The sequence below is a fragment of the Oratosquilla oratoria genome, chromosome 40, assembly GCF_046742065.1.
Source record: "Oratosquilla oratoria isolate Oo_2021 chromosome 40, ASM4674206v1, whole genome shotgun sequence".
Classification (NCBI taxonomy): domain Eukaryota; kingdom Metazoa; phylum Arthropoda; class Malacostraca; order Stomatopoda; family Squillidae; genus Oratosquilla; species Oratosquilla oratoria.
The window spans coordinates 2,466,182-2,488,681 of NC_134816.1; the positions used below are offsets into that span (position 1 = coordinate 2,466,182).

Genomic DNA, 22,500 nt, shown 5'->3' on the forward strand with positions numbered 1-22,500 from the left:
AACCGCAGTCCGCAGGATTATCCCAGAGATTAGAGCAAAGATTTACGAATGAATGTGTAGTATATATATATACATATATATATACATATATATACATATATATATATATATATACATATATATATATATATACATATATATATATATGTGTGTGTGTGTGTGTGTGTGTGTGTGTGTGTGTGTGTGTGTGTGTGTGTGTGTGTGTGTGTGTGTGTGTGTGTGTGTGTGTGTGTGTGTGTGTGTGTGTGTGCGTGCGTGTGTGTGTGTGTGTGTGTGTGTGTGTGTGTGTGTGTGTGTGTGTGTGTGTGTGTGTGTGTGTATGTGTGTGTGTGTGTATGTGTGTGTGTGTGTGTGTGCGTGTGTGTGTGTGTGTGTGTGTGTGTGTGTGTGTGTGTGTGTGTGTGTGTGTGTGTGTGTGTGTGTGTGTGTGTATGTGTGTGTGTGTGTGTGTGTGTGTGTGTGTGTGTGTGTGTGTGTGTGTGTGTGTGTGTGTGTGTGTGTGTGTGTGTGTGTGTGTGTGTGTGTGTGTGTGTACATATATATATATATATATATATATATATATATATATATACATATATGTACGTATGTATAATGCTGAATTTGGTATATTCATTTTGTTGTGACCAAATCCAAACAAGTTGAAAGGTAAAAAAGTTTTATCTCAACTGGCCTGTATTAGATTGTCATACTGTTGCAAATATAACACATTTAAAGATGTTCTTGTAAATAAGTGCAAAAATCCAGCTGTAAGGAACCTTAATATCTGAAAGGGTGTATACAGTACAAGTGTTTGGTATGTATGTATTATGCTACTATTCAAATATAACAAAGTGACATACTCTGAGCTTGTTATCTAGCATAGCATTTATCTGAAAATAAAAACCCTGAGCAATAAGGGGCTCAACTTTCATAATTAGCTTCCTAAATCCCGAAATATAGTTCATAGATATTTTTTCTAGCATATGCCAAAATATTTAACTCAGACGAAAGATGGTTTCCAAAACGCAGAGACTTACACTCTCAATACCAAAGCAAACAAACATCTGAGGAGGAGACTTTTACCTGAATAAGATTTACAGGGTGGGCCAAAAGTCGGGACCTGTAGAACTGTATTCACCTCAGTTCAGAAATTACAAATCCCCTTCTTCGCTTTTTTTCTACGTTGAATTCAAGATCTTTGTAGATTTCTCAACGTTACAGCGTCGATGTGATTAAAGTCAGATGAATAAGTGTTTGCTTATGAAACCATACTTTTTGCTCACCCTGCAGACTGTTAAAGACCTACAGTAATTTTAAATTCAGTTGTTTCTTGAATAAAATCTTAAGGCGTTTGCCACTGTAAACATGTGTAATGCACAGTTATGGTAATTGGCATTAGTAAAGTAATATCCACATGGGCTCTTCATGATTCTTTCTTCTGTAGGAGAGGACCTCTTACGCCATAGATGAGGCTCCTGACGATGGTACGCCCGACCCAGAGTGCGAGATGGAATGTGACGTAGTGGTTGACCGCAGGGTTTTGTGTAAGAACACTCGATCCCTGGAGGTGCTGAGTCCCGCCACGACCTTTGCCCTGTACCTTCTCGTCCGATTCTTGAACGCATTAACCTTAGGTGAGACCGAGGTGGGTCACCAACGGCCAAAGCCGACATCTTTACTCTGTGTGCCCAGAGAGTCGGGCCAAACCAAATGGATAATTTTAAATGCAACCATGATCTATTGGAACTATGTTCACCTTTAGTTGATGAGTGTCCAATATATTTTACTGTACAATAGTGTTTTTTATTTTGTTTTTTGTTTTGTTTTTTACATAGTTGTACAGTTCTAATATGCCCTGGGTAAGTTTTATGTATCCACAAGACAACGCTATATTCACACCGCGGGCGCGTGGTCAACAGCCCGGTCAGCGATTTGGATGAAATGTATAGTAACCTAACAGATTTAATTCTAACTACACAATATAAATTTTATTCCCTTCAGGTCCATACGGAAGAATAGTGATACTTCCAAAAGGATAACAAACGGGCTGAAACATGAGATCTGAATGAAAAGAGGATTTTACGTAAGAATAACAAATGGGGAAACACACCTTAGATCCAAATATAACGATATGGCAAGACTGGTTAAAAAGGATACCCGCACAGCGAAACGTAACTATGAAATTAAGATTGCCAGACAAGTGAGATCGAACCCAAAGGGTTTCTTTCATTTCTACAGAACAAAAAACAAAGAAAGGATAGACCCAATTCAAAATTACGAAAATGTCATGATAGAATCAGAGAAAAAAAATTAATGAGGCGTTTAACAAATATTTTGTCTCGGTGTTTACTAAGAAGAGGTTAGATAAGGTACTTGACTACGATCCGATTTTCAGTGGGGATGAAGAAAGTAGGCTATCTAAGGTAGAAGTAGTTAAGCATATTGAAAGATTTAAAGCTACAAAATCCCCGGGTTCAGAAGAATTTTCTCCGAGAGTGCAAATTTGAAATCTGCGACCAGTTAATAGAAATATCTAATAAGTCGGTACACACTGGTTTTGTGCCTATTGCTTGGGGACAGGCAAACGTTCTTGTTTTCAAAAAGGGAGACAAATCGTTTATGTGCAACTATAGGCCAATCAGTTATAGGTGAAATGCTTGAATCAGTAATAGTTAATAGACTCAGAGAACACATCGAGAGACAATTTGGTATGGTTTCTCCAAGGGTAAGTCATATGTGACTAATATTCTATCCTTTTACACTAAAGTATATGAGGCGTCAGATAACAATTATAGTTACAATGTTATTTACCTTGACTTTAGCAAAGCGTTCGACACGGTGCCCCACTAGAGACTACTAAATAAAATCAAAGCCCATGGCATAGGAGGAAAAGTGTTAGAATGGATTAGAGTTTGAATCAGTGACAGAAAACAGCGGATCACCATAAATGGTCTAAAATCCAGGTGGGGGAATGTTTCTAGTGGGGTCCCTACGGCTCGATTTTGGGTCCCTTATTGTTCATTATGTACATAAACGACTTGGACAATGGGATTAATTGTGAAGTTAGTAAGTTTGCAGACGACGCTAAAATAGGACGCCTAATTAGGTCAGGAGGCGACGCCGAGATTCTGTAGGATGATCTTAACAAATTGTTCACATGGTCGGTGAAATGACAAATGAACTTCAATATCTCAAAGTGCAGTGTTAAACGTAGGGACACACAACCCCGAAAATAGATATAGCTTAGATAACACGTTTTTAGAGAAATCTGAATGCGAGAGAGAGTTGGGAGTTCTAGTGAGTCCTGACTTTAAATCCAGGAAACAGTGCATTAGCGCCAGGAATAAAGCTAATAGAGCATTAAGTTTCATTACTACGAAGGTTACGAATAGAAGTACAGAGATAATTATCAAACTCTATCTAGCGTTAGTTAGACCTATCCTTGACTATGCAGTACAGTCTTGGTCTCCGTCTTATAGAATGGACATCAATTCACTAGAATCAGTACAGAGGAGAATAACCAAAATGATACATGGGCTCAGAAATTTACCTTACGAAGAGAGTCTTAGGCACGTTAACTTACATTCTCTGGAAAGACGCAGAGTGCGGGGTGATCTAATAGAGATGTTTAAGTGGATCAAAGGGTGACGCGAACAAGGTCATTATAATAAGACAACAGGGCAGGACTCGCAGTAATAGATTTAAACGGGACAAATTTAGATCTATGAAGAAAGTTGGCGAGAATTGGTTTACTAACGAATGAAATAGACTTAGTAACCATGTAGTGAGCGCTGAAACTATCAGTTGTTTTCAGAAACGGTTAGACAACTTTATGGATGGGGATAACAGGTGATAATAGACATGGAACTGCCTAGTATAGGCCTTATGGTCTCTTGCAGTCTCCTTCATTCCCATGTTCTTATGCTCATGGCTATGGGTCATATTTTATTTTCTTATGATTAATATTTGACAGTTTATTTAGCTCACCCACAAGCCATACATAACCTATAAATAACAACAACCTTCATAACCATTGTCACCACCACTGCTGCCTTCACCAACACTATCACCATCACTTCTTCCGTCATCACCGCTGTCACCAGAGCTGTTACCACCACCTTCACCACCAGCATCACTGTCACCACCACCACTACTACCCTCACCACCACAACAACAATTATAATAACAAACATTACCACCACCACTACCAACTACAATAATAACACCAACATCATTATAATTTTCATTATTCTATTATCATCCTTTTTTTATGGGCAGCCACAAGCTTTCCGCTCTTCGAGGGAGCCGTGATGGCCGTTCTCCAGCAAAACAAAGGAGACTTTGGTCTTCAGAGACTCTACGCCAACTTGGGCTCCATCATCCTTACGCCAATATCAGGGTCTCTCATAGACTACGTTTCCAAAAAGAACGGATTTCAGGACTTCAGGTAAGACCTAGGGTCTTACAGACGGCTATGCGATGGCTTAAACCAGTAAGAGATGAAAACAAATAGATAGTAGATAGATAAATAAATAGACAGATAGATAGGTAGATAGATAGACAGATAGATAGACAAATAGATAGATAGACACATATATACATACACATACATGGAGAGATGGATAGATGAATAGACAGATAGGTAGATAGATAAATAGGTAGGTAGATAGATCGATTGATAGACAGATATATAGTAATATATATAGATTGACCGATAGATAGATAAAATTATTTCATTTCACATTATAGATTATCTACCCACCACCTGGTAAAATGTTTCATTGAAGGAGCTTCTTAATAAAACGTATCATCTAGCTTTCACCTTTATCTTGTTAAGTACCAAGTTCCTGATAACGAATTTTCTGGCTTACGACATTTACTCTGCATATGTGGGTCAAAGTGAATAATCATATACAGTGATTGTTTTGACAAATACTTTACAGCCCCGCCTTCTACATGTATTTCTGCATCAAGATGGTGGCTGCCGGGATCATTCTTCTGGTCAACTTAGAATTCAAGAAACCGTCAAATAGCGTCCTAAAGGACTTCAAGAAGATCATAGTTCAGCCTCAAATCATCACCTTCCTTTCAGTCATGTTGGTTTCTGGTGAGTTTTGGAAAATATGTATTTGACCCCTTTAGTATAGGGACAAAAATTGTCTCGGTTGCTTGATATTTCATCAACGTCTAGCTCTATTTAAAAAAAATTTAACCTCTTCAATACGATTCAAATTCTCGCGCGCAGCATCGGATCTCTAATGCATGATGCATCACTCTACTTACGTTATGAAATATAAAGTCACTGCTGTATTACTCGTTCTCTTTAACAGAAAACGTGATTAAACCATTTCACAGAATTCTGGGGGTTACACAACTACCAAATATAATCAAGACGCCGACGCCGGTATCCTAGTATACCCACTCGCGCATCATGACGCCTACGTAGGCGTCATCGTGTCAAATAAGTTAATCAATACAAGCTACCGGCTGCACCGGTCCCTGCTTCTTAGTATTCAGGATTTAGCGGCCTCCGGCTGCAGGTACCTTTGGCAAAACTCCACTGGATCTAAACGACTCTAACAGGTCTACAGGACTTCATTGGATCTACAGGACTCTGTCAGATCTACAGGACTCTAAGGATTTATAGGACTCCGCTAGAGTTATAGGACTCCACCGTATCTACAGGACTCCACCGGATCTACAGGATTCCACCGAAGCTACAGTGCTCCACCGGAGCTACTGGACTCCACCGGAGCTACAGGACTTCATCGGAGCTACAGGACTCCACCGGAGCTACAGGACTCCATCGTATCTACAGGACACTACCAGACCTACAGAAATTCACCAGATCTACTAGACTCTACCGGATCTACAGGACTTCGCCACTCTATTGACAAAATTGCTTCAATATACCGTCTTTCTTTCGATGGTGAGAGCCATCGCTAAAGGATAAAAAGAGCCTCAGTATTTTATCAATTTATTCTTTAGCAGATATTTAAAAAATCAACTAAAAAGGGTAAAAAATACTCTAATAAAACCCTCACAAATGTCAGCTCTGAAAAAAATAAGAGTATGCCTATTGAAGGTCAAGTATTTTGAAGTTTTCTTACTGGAAGAGTTCTCGTTATGGACAGGTTAAAAGGTATCAGGGGGAAAAAAGTTCCAGGGCCCCTACATAGAAATAAAAAAATGAGCATATTGGTCGGCACTTATAAAGGGTAATTGTATAGGAAGGGCAACATTTTAGAAATTCTACTGCTGAGGAACAGTGACCACAAAGATACCAATAGAAAATATGTAAAAATACAACATTGCAGCGGGCAGGGAGAGGCTTAAGTTTGTTAGTACAAAAAGAGAAATAGTAATGGTAAGGCTGAAGGCTCTGAACTCTAACTTGCACAAGAGTACTAAGTGAGGCGTGTCACTCTAAACGGAAGGACCATAGTCTACACAACGAAGTCCTTTGTATCGTGTCAGTTCCTGAGTTGGATTTAGAAAACTTTGAAGGTGACAAAGAAAAATTATTTTCACTGAAGCTATTCATTGGATGGCTACAAGATTCCAAGATGAATTTGTAATGAAGGATAGCTTATGTATATTCAAGAATGTCCATAAATTGAGTCTTGGTAGCGTGATTTTCTGTGTCCTATTCAAAAATAAGAGATAAGAAAGTAATTTTTTGAGGCTCTGTTTTAGAATGAAATCTCAAGAACACAGGAAAAATCGATGGAACCCTATTGAACGCCAGAGCTTATAGATTTGAGTGAAGAACAGTGTGCGTGTACAGCAGCAGCTATAGAATGGAAACGAAAAACATCATAAAAAAGGGAGTGATAAATCCTGAAGTACGGTAGCTTAGAAAAAAGTGCCATAGGTCTAACCAGAATTCCCAGAATAAAAGTAGTAAATGTAACAAGAGAAGCGATAGAAGATCTCCAGTTCAACGTTCACTTAGGAATATTGACGATCATAGAGCAGTGGAATATATATGTATATACATATATATATATATATATATGTGTGTGTGTGTGTGTGTGTGTGTGTGTGTGTGTGTGTGTGTGTGTGTGTGTGTGTGTGTGTGTGTGTGTGTGTGTGTGTGTGTGTGTGTGTGTGTGTGTGTGTGTGTGTGTGTGTGTGTGTGTGTGTGTGTGTGTGTGTAGGAGAAGCCAGGATAAAAAAAAATCTACAAAAACACCATGTCCACCCATTATAGAGCCGACGAGGAAGCCCTTAGAAAAATCACCTACAAAGACGTGAAACCCACCAACGACAATGATAAAATAGATCTGGTTATTTTCTATAAAAACATGAAGACATCCCAACTCCTTATTGAGAACAACCTCTGCCAAAGGACGCCGGAACTTCAACGTAGCCATCTCGTGAATGAATACTCCTGCAGAAAAGGGAACTGTGAAGCCCTCAATGAAACATACATAGGGATGACTACGATGAAGCTCACGAGGCGCCTCACTCTTCACCCCTCCAATGGCACTATCAAGCGACACCACGAAGACGTACATCAGACCCCACTGACAAGAAAGAACTTGGAGAAGGGCACTCTACCCCACCATGAACAGACAGACTCCAGACCCATTTACTATCCCCACATCAAAAGACATCGAACTCCGCTTTCGGCTCACAGCCGCTAGGCCCGGGGCGGCTCTACGCGTCCTGCTTCCTGAGTGGCCAACCGGGTCAGCACTGTAATGTTTGTGATCTGTGTATTGTGTATTTATAATAATTTCCCACACACTGTACTCTCAGGAGAGATAGAAATGAGAGAGAGAAAAGATTCGGACACCACCGCGATCGGACGTGTGAAAGAAACCTCCGCCTCATCGTGACATTCAACGACGAGCATCATAGACACCATTACCCGAGCCAAGGCACCTCCTACGCCTCTCGCTCTGACGGTATATGCCCTCGCAACCCCCCTTTCGACTGAACATAGCCCTTACGGTCTGAATACTTGTTCAGTCGACTGGTGGGGGAGGGAACCCCCCTCCCAGTCTCCCGCTTCTCTAGCGGACCCGGCATAGATCTCGATTACCCGGCGACCGAGCCATTTTGTACTCTGCGTATAGACACACGGGCACCAGCCGACGCTGCCGCTTTCCCCTAACCGACGCCAGCCATTCAATTACGCGAGCATAGACCGAACCCATACGACCCTTCCCCCCCCCTACTTACACCACTTTCCTTGTTCCTTTTTTCTTACTTTACACAACTCTGACACACACACATTAACAGAATCACTCACACACTCAAAAGCCCAACGCGCTTCGGCGCAATGGGCCGAATCAAAATAAAAGAAAACCGGCCCTCGACCGGAACCACCAAACGAACCGCAATATGGAAGATTCTCTCCAACCTGAATATCCACATCCAGAAACTCTACACGAACGGACCCCTTCACACCATCGTAGCAGACGACGCCACCATTGAAGAACTGACGAAGAAAGCAAACAATACCGCTTTCTCCAAGGAAGGACTAGACATAACAGACCCACCAGAACTTAACGCCAAGAAGACATTGATAGTGAAACAGGTTGATGACCATATCCATGATAAAGACCATCATTAAAGTCAAAATGGAAACGTCTGCAATGGTAAAACGATCTCTAGAAAACGGCCTACTGATCTTTAGTCAATCTCCCCCCCCCCACACACACACACGCACTTACACAAGAGACTTACATACAAATCCCTCAATGCACCCGATGCTATTCATACTAACACACACTCCGTCACTGCACACATCCATCCACCTACACCATCTGCTCTAGTTGCTGCTACATAGAACACCGTATCAACAACTGCCACAAGGTCTTAAAAAAGTGCATTGTATAAAGGACAAGACCAACCAACGTACGCTGCTAGATGCCCAATCAAGAAAGAGCTAATTAAAAAGAAAACCCAAGAACTCAAGGAGCAACACACATCTACACACATAAACACTTCATACGCCACTGTAACCTCAGGCAATACTGCTCAACCCACAACCACACCGACACCCAACCCCATAACACTCAAACACTTAACAGTCATTAACACTGCCATCATCCACGCCAACATCACAGAAGCAGCAACACCAGGTACATACAAACACACAATAGATGAATTCTACAAGGCTAATGGACTCCCCACCGTGATCATACCACCATCAGTAATGACTAGATAAACACCATATGAGGACGGAGCCTTTATTTGTACGACGTTTCGCTTATTACAGCTTTTTCAAGTACAAGTTGAGATACAAATGCTTGAGATTAAATAAGGGGAAAGGAGGGAACGGGGAGAGAAAAACGGGGGGGGAAGGAAGAGGAGGAGGAGGAGGAGGAGGAGGAGGAGGAGGAGGAGGGTGGGGGGATTGGACACTGGGAAAGGATGAGAATGCTGGCCCAAACGTCCGTGGGCGAAATGTCCACAAAGGGTGGTTTAAATATTAAATATTTTGCTGGCCATGGGTATTAGGGGAATAATGTGAGGAGATATGTTAAACATGCCCCTGTTTTGTTCAACAGTGTTCGTTCCTTGAATGATTGCTGCTTCTAAACACTTCCTGCGGATTTTGTCTGGTTCCCGCATCAGCAGCTCTGCATTCTTCCAGTCCATAAGATGGTTTTCCTTGTTTCTATGTGTCACACATGCATTGGTGGTGACATCATGCCTGACGTCGTAACGGTGTTCACGTATTCATGTATTCAGGTCGCGTGACGTTTCTCCGATGTAAACTTTATCACATCCTGAACACGGAATACGATAAACACCGGCTTTGGTGCCCGGTGTCTGGTTGTTGTGTGTTTCCGTCTTCGTGATGTCTTTTATTGTTCTGCTTGTCTGGCACACTATTTCCAAGTTGGTGGTTCTTAAAAGACGTGTCAGGTTGGTGGCAACGTCGCCGGTTGGCAACACGAGACGTCTAGTTGTGCTGTCCTGCTGCCTACGGCTTTCCCGAATCTTAGCGGCCTGCTGTTTGCAATTATCTAAAAGAAACTCTGGAAATTTTAGTGTTAAAAAGGTCTCTTTAATAAACCTGCACTCTTCTTCTAAGTATTTTGCACTACATATCCTAAATGCCCTAAGGAAAAAACCTATTACTACTCCTCTCTTGGTCCTTAAATCATGGTGGGAGTAGAAATGAATTAAATCATTTTTGTTGGTGGGCTTTCTATACACTTTGAATTCAAGTTGGTTACCGTACTTAAAGATGTGTGTGTCCAGGAAAGGAAGAGAATCGTGGATTTCTTCCTCTAGGGAAAACTGAATGGTGGGCTCCACTTCGTTTAAGGCCGTCTGCAAGCGCTGAAGATTGAAACGCCTGGGTGTGACGAGTAAGATATCGTCCACATATCGCAGCCAGGTCACATGCTCGGGAACGATGTTGGCAAAGGGTCCTGTTTCTAGATATTCCATGAATAAATTAGCCAGGACTGCACTTAATGGAGAGCCCATGGCCATGCCAAATTTCTGGTGGAAGAAACTGTCCTGGAATTTAAAATAATTAAATTCAACACAAAGTTTGATCAAATCGACAAAATGGTTGGGGGGCAGGGGGAAGTCGATTTTCTCCTTCTCGATTCTATCCCTAAGGAGCTGTATTACCTTATCCGAGGGGACACATGTGAAGAGACTTTTCACGTCCAGGCTGGCCAACTTCTTGTTTCTGGCGGAGATATCTCGGATTCTGTCTAGTAGGTCCCCTGAGTGTCTGAGATGAGCTCCACTGATGGTTCCCAGGAGGGGGGACAGATATCTGGCCAACGTACCTGCTAATCTGTGGGGAGCACTCCCTATCCCTGATGTTATAGGTCTCATTGGAATATCATTTTTGTGTGTTTTGGGCAGACCATACATCGTAGCTGTGCGTGGGAGATTTGGCAATAAGTGAAGGAGCTTTTTACCTGCATCTGAACTTTTGAGAATTTTTCTTACCTTGTATGCGAAGTTCTTCGTCTCGTTGTCTACTTCTGCCTGGGAGACTTCACGATATGTATTAACATCACTGAGCAGATATTTCATCTTCCTCTCGTAGTCTGAACTGTCCATCACCACTACTCCACCTCCCTTGTCAGCGGTGGTGATTCTTATGGAAGAATCCTTGGCTAGCTCTGCTAGAGCTCGAACGTACCTTCTGGGTATTGTAGGGTTGGGACGTTCGTTGAGAGCTAAGGTCAGTAGTCCTTGTGTGTAACCTTGCATGAATTCACTGTCTTGGTAGTTTTTCGTGATCAAATCGATGTTTTGATTCTTCCTGTGGGTACCGGTTGCAAACTTAAGCCCGAGGCTGAGTACTTCGGTTTCGGTGTCAGTTAATGCTCTGTTGGAAAGATTCATTATGATTTCGGGTCTTCCCATCAGAATCACCACCGCTGACAAGGGAGGTGGAGTAGTGGTGATGGACAGTTCAGAGGACACACAAACAGAGGACCCATTATCATAGCCACACTATACATCCCACCACGCAAACCATACATACCAAAACAAGACATATTAAAAATCATACAAAATCCACAACCAACATGCATTATAGGAGACCTCAACGCAAAACATCAAACACTAAATCACTCATACAACAATCAAATAGGAAAAGCATACATCACCTCATAACACAAAACCACCTCACCTTTCTCGGACCAGACTTCCCCACAACCATAACACCCTTAGGAACAAGCAACCCTGACATGATTTTCACCAACAGGCATCACCACCTTACATACAGAATACACCCAGGAGACATAACATCTTCAGATCACATACCTCTCAACCTCACACTTTCCACCACAGCCATCACTATCACCACACAACCCAAACTATCATATAATCAAGCAGACTGGAAAAAATTCAAAACAATACGAGAAACAACAACAAACGAATACATAACCACAGAAAAACAAAACACAAACACCCAAACAAAAAAAAACAAATTACATAGACAACAAACTAAACATATGGTACAAACTCATACACAACGCAATCACACAAAGCATACCAATAACACGACAGAAACAAATTCCCACACCCAAGACATCCAAAAAACTAAAACAACTAATATGGCAGGAAAACTACATAAAAAAACAAAGCCACACTTGAAAACAACTGGACCCCACACACAATAAAATCAATCAGACAAATACAAACACTAATACTCGAAGAATGTAAACAAAATTACGAAGACACATTGAACAACATAATATCAAACATCAAATTCAACCCCAAAAAACACAAGAATTCTGGAACAAAATAGAACAACTCTTAGGATCCAACACCTCCAACACACCATACATAATACACAACAACGACAAATTACACGACGAGAAAAACAAAGAAACCGCATCCAGACAAGTATGGCAAAACATATTCCAAATCACACCAGAAGAAAACACGCATTTTGACACAAACCACGAAACAAAAATACTCTCCCACATAACACAACGCCTCCATCACACACAACCATACACAAACATAGACCTAAATAGACTAAACACCGACAACTACATTACCCGACCCATACAACTCGAAGACGTCACAAGCATAATAAAACACGCAAAAAACAAAACACCTGGAGAATCCGGAATCACTAAACAAATACTCGCACACACACAAAAAATAACAACACAATTACTTACAGACATATTCAACGAGACACTGAGCCTAGGATACTTTACACAAAAAATTAAAAACTCAATAATCACATTCATACCAAAACAAAACAAAAACACAACACAAATACAAAACTACATTTCACTACTCGAAACACCAGGAAAAATATACGAAAGAATCATCACAAACAGACTAATGGCACACCTACACGACCATGACATGTTAAACCCACACCAACACGGATTCACTCCTGGCAAGGGAACACACACCGCACTCGCCACCTTATACGAAACAATAGCAGACACATAAAGACACAAACAAGCATGCATAATCATATCAAGAGACATTTCTAAGGCCTTCGACAAAGTTTGGCACGAAGGCCTTAAATACAAAATACTACAAGCACAACTTCCTGACACAATCACAGAAACACTATGTAGCTTCCTCGACAACAGAACAGCGAAAATAAAAATAAATCAATACACCGGACCAGCCTTCCCACTCCATAGTGGAGTACCATAGGGAAGCGTCATTTCTCCAACACTCTTCAACTTATACACGGTAGACACCCCTCCACCATCACATGGAAGCTACACCATACAATATGCAGACGATATCACACAGATCATTACCTACCCAAACACCACAGCAAAACAAATGCTTGCCAGGAAAGCACAACACGAAATCCACAAAATAAACACCTACGAAAAACAATGGAAAATTTCAACTAACACAAACAAACTCCAACTCCTAGCCATTTCAACACGACAACCACCACCAATAAAGATTAACAACACCATAATACCATACAATAAACAAGCACACATCCTAGGTCTCACCTTAACATCACAAGGAACACAAAAACACACCAAAAACAGAATACGAACAACAGAAACCACACTCAACAAACTAAGACGTTTCGGAGGACTCACCACAAAAACACAGTCACAAGCACACCTACAGACATCAAGAAAATGCAAAAACTACAAAACAAAACAATACGAAAAATACTCAAACACAAACCCCTTTACCTAGAAATCACACAACAACTTCACAAAACAACAAAACTAGAAACAATACACGCACGATTAATAAGATTGAGCAGTAAAGCCTGGAATACTACAGTAGACAGCAATACAATACCACCGCCCCCACCAAACACCAAAAGAACACAAGACCACAAATGGTGGCCACGCCTTAAAAAAATTCTTGGTCAAGCCCTTAACCTTTCCCCCAAGCTAATTAAAAAAAAAAAAAAAAAAAAAAAAAAGATACGTGTGAAAGTCTTAACGTAACAAGAATTATAGATCTCACAAGGTACATTAGCCTCCTACAAACACACGTATCCTAGTGGATACGTGTGCAAAACTTAACATAATATTAAATAATAGATTCACAAGGCACATTAGACTCACATAAACACACATATCCCTCCCCCCCTAAAAAAATTATATATATATACATATTGTATACAGTATATGTATATATATATATATATATATATATACATATTGTATATATATACTGTATATATATATATATGTATATATATATAAATGAGTATGTATAAATATATACATAAATTTAATAAAAGGAAACATGCGTGATGCACTTTCACAATAATAATCAACAAACTAACCAAACTTCAAGGCACAAAGTCAAAAAACAAAATCACACATGTTCCCCACCAATGTTTAAATATAATAATATGCATATGAAGGAAGTATGCGACAATATAATATCAATCTAATAACAACACATATATTAGATTATAAACCTTTTAAGGAAATTAGAACGCATACTTCCTTCACACCTCTTTTCTTTATTTCTGGTGTTTATTCTTATGTACTTATGTTCTTGTTTAGCTAGCTAGGAAACATAATTTAGACTAGAGTTAGGATGACCAACCAATATAATAAACCAATAACTATGCAAGTGAGTCTGCCCCACACTCTCAGCACTCAAACTTCCTTCATTTTCTACACTTTACTTTCTCCTCTCCCCCCCCCGTCCCGATCCCCCTTCACTGTAGTCATTATTCTATTCTATTCTGTACTCTCAGAGATCAGATAGATTCTGAACAGAGTACATCCACGCTGGATCGCTCCTCACGTTGTTTACGCCCTGTATGCCGTCACTCACCCTAGTTTCTAGCTCTGTTTGACGTGCTACAACCCATTCAAAATTGGAAAGTACTGCTACCCGAGATAATTCCCCCTTCCTGTGGAATCTCGCTCTGGCAGGATTATGCCCAGCATAACTCTCCCTATACGATTGGCATAGCCCATGTGGTTCTGTTGTAAATTACCTTTACGACGGGAGAGGTGGGAACCCCTTCAACAAGAAAAGCCCGGTCTCGCGCGTCTAGGCGCACTCGGGCCTCGTATTCGATTGACTGCTTGCGAGGTAGACAGGTTTCGTTAAGTGAATCAGCACCAACGCGTTAGTACACGCCCGCGCCCCCCGCCCCCTTAGATTTATGTGTTTTTTTCACGAATACCGCTATATTCGTACTCCGTGTTTCCTCTCGTTATCAGTGCCGCCATGGCGGCTACTGACACTGTCACTGGCGTGCCGAAAAGGCGTCGATGCGCTCCAGGATCAGCGCCTCCATCAGATGATGAAGCTGCTATCGTGGTGGCCCCTGCTAGTGGCAAGGGTGGCAAGCTTCCTACCTTTAAGTTCGTACCCTCGGCGGGGTATGACACGGCCTTTGAGGTGGTAAGAGCTCTGGAGAAGGGCCCCCGCCGTGGCAAGCTTCTGTCCCTCCGGCCCCTTGGCGATGGTAACGTGCTATTGTTACCGAGCACCCATGAACTTGTCGAGGAGCTGGACGGGATCAAGTCGCTTGATGGCAAGCCTGTGATCCTGGAGCGTCTTAACCCAGAAGATAAAAAGTATAGACCCGTGGTACACGATTACCCGACCACCTACATGACTGAGGCCATCGAAGACCACAGTCAGGTAATCGCGGCCACGAGAATGCGCCGATGGGACAAGACGCCCACACGCCAGGTGCTGTTACCATCAAAGGCAAACCCTTTGACAAAATAGACCTGGGATGGTATAGCAGGTATGATGTACGAACGTAAATCCCTGATCCTCTTCGTTGCTTCAGGTGTCAGCGCTATGGTCATCACCAAGCGAGGTGCACTTCGAAGCAACCCAAGTGTGGCATTTGCAGCATGCCTCATGCCACTGAGACTTGTCTTAACAAGTTCAAGGCTGCCACTGAGACTGTTGCCAAATGCCCCAATTGTAGCAAGAAGCACCACGCCTGGAATACCTCATGCGCAGTACGTAAAGTTCAGGCCATTGCCCGTAAGGAGAGGACGGAGAAGCAACAGGACTTCATACCTGCCCCCCTAGGAACATTTGTATGGGGCAGCAGGAAGCACTCTCCCACCACCGTAACACAGACACCTACACCTAGTGCTCCTGATATGAACAATCAGGAGCAATTTCCATCACTCCAACAAGCTCCCACACAGACAACCACAAAGACACAACCAGCTCCCAAGAAAGCTAGCGCACCCAAACCCACGCCAACTCCCAAACCCGCACCCACCTCCAAAACCGCGCCCACCTCCAAACCCACGCCTGCCTCCAATCCCACCCCCAATCTTAAAGCCAGGCCCACGCCCCCAGTACCAAACCCACGAGCACAGGAACGGCAGCTCCCTCCACCTCAGTATCCGTCTGATGTCATCCCCTTAGGGAGGATAACATCGACTTGATTGTGACTGGTGTCGTCTCTGCAGTCGCTACTACCCTAGGGGAAAGCGATCCAGAGAAGATGCTAGTCATGGTGAATAGGGCCATCAAGAATGTGCTCAAACTCCTAAAAGAAAAGAGGAACCCTAGGCGAAAGGAGAGCACTCCCTCCCCCTCTACCTCCTCATCTTTCGCCTTCTCCCCCGCCTCTTCCCCTGCCTCTTCCTCTTCCTCTTCCTCTGCCTCCTCCTCCTCCCCTTCCACTTCCCCCAAGCCCGCCACACCCACTTTCACCATTGGGAAAGCAACACCTACAACGTCAAAGACGAGGAAAGTGTCTTCTACAAAGCCTCAACGTCATTATGCACTTAGGCTTGAAGACTCCTCTTCTGATGAGGAGGGAAATGTCCCCACTGTTACAAAGACACAACCCATCTTGTCTTCTGACCGGGGAGGCTTAAGGTTGCTACAGTGGAACATAAACGGGTTCCGCAGCAAAGGCTCGTATCTCCTTGCGCTTGCGCAAGAGCATGATTACGATGTCATACTTCTCCAGGAGAGATTGGTGAGCCATGAGGTACGATTTCCGGGATATCGCATTTTCTCCCTCCCTAGGGGGTACATGATCTTAGTCAAATCATCCATCCCCTGCGGTTCGACTCCATCGAGCCCACGAAACATACACCATCTATAACATATACAGGGGCCAGAGAGCGGAACTGGACCTTGGAGAAGTGTGCTCTTGCTACGGACAGGCTCCTCATCATAGGAGGGGACTTCAACGCCCATCACAATATTTTGATGTCGCCCCAAGGGCCCAATGTCGCTGGGCGCCACTTAAATTACGTATTAGATGAATGCCCTGACATTGCGTTGTTGAATGATGGTAACCCGACGCACGTGCAAGGTGGACGACTTGATCTGACCTTGGCGACGGCCACTCTCCTCCCTAGGGTAACCTGGGAGGTGCATCCTATTGTCACTAGCGATCATTTCGGTGTCTCTGTGCATATACGGGATGCACCACCCATACCAGCTGTATTGCCTGTTCCCAGGTGGAAGACAGCTTTGGCAAACTGGCCAGTCTTTGAGAGATCTGTTGAAGAATGAGCAGCGTCCTACGGTCCACCACAGGACGTGGAAACGTTAAAAGCTGACTTTTTGCAGCCCTTCAGGTGGCTGCCAACAGAGCCATCCCAAAGACTCGCCAGTCCCCCAGAGAACATAAGAACAGTTGGTATTATACCCCCGAGGTGATAGAGGCCAACCATCGGGTGAACATGCTTAGGAGTGTTTTCCGACGGCGCCGAACTCAGACCAATTTGGCCAACTTACGCGCTGCAGTTCGTGACGCTCATGTCATAGCTGCAGATGCCAGAAGAGCTAAATTTCTTAAATGGTGTGAGGGCTTTAACGCTCACACCTCCCTAGCAGAGCTGTGGTCCAAGCTCCGTAAAGCTACTGGCAGGACTCAACCGCGAGCGACGCACTCATCATGCCCCTGATGCTGAGGCGCAGCGGCTGGTGCAGGAGTTTGTCTCTCGCTCCAGCAGCACCTCACTCCCGCAGTGTGTTCAAGACACACTGCAGGATCTCCAAGGAGTGAGGCGCCATAGTGTTGAGGACATGATGAGTCGATCGGATGATACTGACACTAGCTTTACGCTTCAGGAGCTACGGGTCACACACAAGACCAGCTCAGACACGGCACCTGGAGAAGACCTCGTCACCTAATAGTGATAAACGCGTCTTGGAGGACTGGCAAGCTACCAACAGCCTGGAAGACGGCAATCATAACGCCAATTCCAAAGCCAAAAGAGTCTGGTGCTTATCGCCCCATCAGCCTGACAAGCTGCATGGGTTAGACAGCGGAGAGGATGGTGCTAAACAGGCTGCTGTGGAAACTGGGCCCAATGCATAAGCATATACATGCTTACTGCAAGGGCACTGGCACAGCAAACAGTATAGCAACATTCCTCAATGCTGTCAGTTGCACACCGTCCATCGTGGTCTTTTTGGATTTGGAAAAGGCGTTTGAGCTGACCAGTCCACTTGTGATATTAGACACCCTTGCCCACCAGGGTGTAAAAGTCAAGCTGCTTTCTTGGACTGCTGACTATCTCAGTCACCGGTCTGCGAAAGTAAGATTTCAGGGTCCCATATCAGAGGCCAGAATGTTGGAGAATGGCACTCCACAGGGGGGGGTCCTCAGCCCCCCCTCTGTTCAATGTGCTCGTCTCCAACATTCTGGAACTACCTCTACCCAATGGGTGCAAGGTTATCTCTTACGCAGATGACATTGCACTCATAATTACTGGGAAACGGCGGTACTTCAGCAGGGCTCAGCGCTGCCTAAGCACTGTGGCGACGGAGTGCTGCAGGTTAGGGTTAAAGATCTCCCCTACAAAATCGAAAGCCATGGCATTAAGACTCTAGAAAGAGGGGGAGCACCTCACCATCCAGGACCTTAGGCTGGACTGGGTTGACCAGTTTCAGTACCTGGGGGTCTGGATTGATGAGAGGCTCACCTTGCAGAAGGAACTAGCCTATCTCAAGGAGAGACTGAAGGCAAGAACCACAGTTATGAGAGCAATGACGGGGAAGGCACTTGGTGCCACGCATCAGGTCCTTCGCATATTCTATGTGCAAGCTGTCCGCAGCTTGGTGGACTACGCTGCCCAAGCTCTCATAAATGTGGCGACTGCCAAGCTTGAAGACCTGGAGCCTTCCCAAAATGCCGCAGCAAGGATTATCCTGGGAGCTCAACCTTGGACCAAGATTGTTAACCTCCAGATGGAGGCTTCATTGCCTTCATTAACGTCACGGGTCAGAAGTCTGGAGGTCGACTTTCTTGCCAAGATAGTCCAGAGCCCCAGGATAACTGAGCTGAGTCAGAGCCTTGTGATAGCTCTGGGACGGGTGGATACTCTTATCCACTCCGATACCTGGCTATCACAGGCGGCTGGGCTCCTGGACTCCTTCAGGCTCACCAGCGTTCTCCTTGAGAAGGGTAGGGACTCTCCACACCCAGAGTTCAAGCCCCCACCACCATGGCTGTCGATGCCTGCAACCTTCGTTGTCACAAAGGTTCCCAGTAAGAAGAAGTTATGTGATCAGGAAAGAGTACGAGCGCAGGCCATACAAGGCATCCGCGCACTGTCAGAACCTGGAATGGCGGTCTATTATACGGATGGCTTCGTAGACCCCAACAGGCCTCGTAGTGCGGGGTATGCCTTCGTGACGGATGGTTTGACCTTCGGCAGGAGAGTATCTGATCATGCGTCCACTCTCCAAGCTGAGGCCATAGCGGTTCAAGGAGCGTTAGAGCATGCTATAATATCTCGAGCTGGTCCTGTAGTGATCCACACGGATTCAGTCTCTGCTAGGCAGCTTAGAATCGACACAGCCCAGCGACAATGTACGCCTACTGACCTCCATCTTAGCACTCCTACTGAAGCTGCATCAGTAAGGCAGGAGTGTTACGCTCAACTGGGTGCCGAGCCAAGTAGGCGTCCCAGGTAACGAGCTAGCCGACGCCGCAGCATAAGCGGTGCGCCAAACACCCAAAGTCGATGTTGTCGTCCCTCTCAGCAGAAATCGGTTGCGCATACGCACCAGGGCTCTTAACCAGGTACAACGGTTCCTTCAGCACAGACTGGAGGCAGAGGTGTCAGAGAGGGCGAGGTGGTACAGGGCAGTCACAGTCTACGAGCCCCTTGTACTTCCTCACTCCACACCTAGAAAAATAGAAACTCTGCTTTTCCGTCTGCGGCTGGAAGACCGTTGTTTCTGGCAAATCAAGAACAACCCCACGCCAGAAGAGAGAAGATGTCGACATTGCCGCCACCCTGAAGCCACCCTTGACCACTACCTCAAGCATTGCCCTGCAACTGCTTTTCTGAGGAGATGGCCTCCGACAACATCTGAGGGTCTTGTGCGCCGCCTATGCAGCCACTTAAGTCAATACAAACTGCGTCGGATGGTGGAGTGTCAGCCCCCCCCATTAAATTATTATATTTCTTGTACTTTTGATCGTATACACCGTTTATGTCTGGAAAGGTGAATTCACAGGGATGTGCATACGTATATCGCATAGGTATGCACATCTAGTGAATGTATGAGTAGGCGTGGCCAAAGCCACACACACTCATACATTGAATCACCCCCCCCCCTTTTAAATTTATTACACCACTTGCTACACATATCAACAGAATACACCGAACATGTTAGGAAGGGTGCATTCACCGAGATGTGCATACGTGTATCACACACGTATGCACATCTTGTGAATGTATGAGTGGGTGTGGTTAAACCCACACAGACTCATACATTAAATCACCCTCCAAACGGGCTCACACTAAAAGCCCGTGGGAACTTAATTCCCAAATTAAACAGAACAGAACAGAACACTGTACTCATAAGCACTGAAGATGCCTAACACTTAGGCGAAAGGGCTGCATAAAAATTGAGAAGATAATTCCCATGCCTTTACCTATACCACCAATGCTATTTGGCCAGGTAATTAGAGAACTTAGCACGACACAGCGCACCAGCATAAGAAAAGTCGAGAATGTCAGCAAAAAACTCGTGAACGCAGAAGCTGCTGCAAATTTTAATGACATTTGCCTAAAAGAGGATCTGCTGCCCATCTATAGCAATGTGTATATATATATATATATATTTATATATATATATATTTATATACATCTACACTGAATGGTTCCCAGCGATCAATCGATATTATTCAACCACAAACAACTTTTAATTCCATGCCATCGCAATCGAGACTGAAGAATCGCTCGATGGAGACATTTTGTTGGAAATTGAAACGTGGACGAGCCGAGGATTCGAACCCAGCTAACCCGTAACAAAGTTACAGTGACTTAAACCAATGCGCTATCAAGAGAGATATAAGTTGAGTACGATTTTCTTATATTTGTATGCTCGAATTACATACATCTACACGAAATATCGCGTTAAACCCACCTCCGCTATGATATTGCATTTAGCTAGTATGTGCACGTGGGATAGATTATATATATATGTATATGTATAAATAGATATATATATATATATATATATATATACATATATATATATGTATGTATATATATATATATATATGTATATATATATATATGTATATGTATAAATAAATATATATATATACATATATATATGTATGTATGTATATATATATATATATATATATATATATATATATATATATATATATACATATATCAAGGACTACTATTACATAGGACGTGCGCACCCAGATCCCTGGGTCCACTAGCGGAGGCCATTGCTTTCTTTGTAACCTAACATTGTATATAGGAGAAATATATCAACTATTGACTTATTCAAGGTAGTATAAGTTGATATAAAATTTTATAGTGAAGTAAGAAACAATTTTTAAGGCACTGTTATGCTTTGAAATACCAATTTTAGCCGAACTTAACAGGTACTATTGTATGAGGTTAGTGGACACCAGGGTTGGCGATTTTTCTCTCTCTCTCTCTCTCTTTCTCTCTTTTTAAAAAATATAAAAAATCTATTTTTTTTAATCAGATTTATTTGATTTATATATATATATATATATATATATATATATTTTAGATTTTAAATATTGTGGGATTGCTATCTGATATGCGATCTGATTGCTAAAGGGCATTTTTAGCATATCAATATAAGGAGCAGTGTTATATAGACTTGCCACAAGTACAGAAGGAACGGTATAAACCTACATGTAGTATATATATCACTGTGCAGCCCACAACAAGTTTCAACAAGATTCTTGTTGAAACTTGTTGATGGTAAGCAGCTTCTCACTGAGTCAGTTACTGATTTGGAATCAACCAGGAAGGATGTCCTCTGGACCTGGCAGAGTGGTTCCTTCAGGCAGAAAAAATTATCCTGTCTTGAATTATTTTGAAAAACTACCAACAACTTCTGGCAAAGGGTACCAAGCTAAATGCAAAGACTGCAGCCAGGAACTACAGGGCATTGTGTCAAGATTAAAATCTCACAGAGATAATTGCCAAGGTCAGCCACAGCACACAGAAGAAATTGATGACCCAGGTAAATCATTTTACTTATATTGTGTGCATTTCTCCCTTTTCATACGCAACTATATAAATTTGGTGAACAATAGAGAGCATATGCAATAAAAATGTGAAAGTCTAAAGAGATGATACTTCA

The 22,500-nt window shown here is 43.1% G+C and overlaps 1 protein-coding gene across 1 annotated transcript in view; it reads left to right on the plus strand.

The window, feature by feature from the left end:
* Nucleotides 1-22,500, plus strand: part of LOC143020623 (major facilitator superfamily domain-containing protein 6-like) — a 115,402-nt gene that overhangs the window by 72,081 nt on the left and 20,821 nt on the right. The window contains exons 5-7 of the mRNA XM_076177092.1: nucleotides 1,427-1,616; nucleotides 4,261-4,429; nucleotides 4,926-5,089. Of these exons, the coding sequence (XP_076033207.1) occupies nucleotides 1,427-1,616; nucleotides 4,261-4,429; nucleotides 4,926-5,089 (523 nt within the window). The remainder of the gene's footprint in view (nucleotides 1-1,426; nucleotides 1,617-4,260; nucleotides 4,430-4,925; nucleotides 5,090-22,500) is intronic.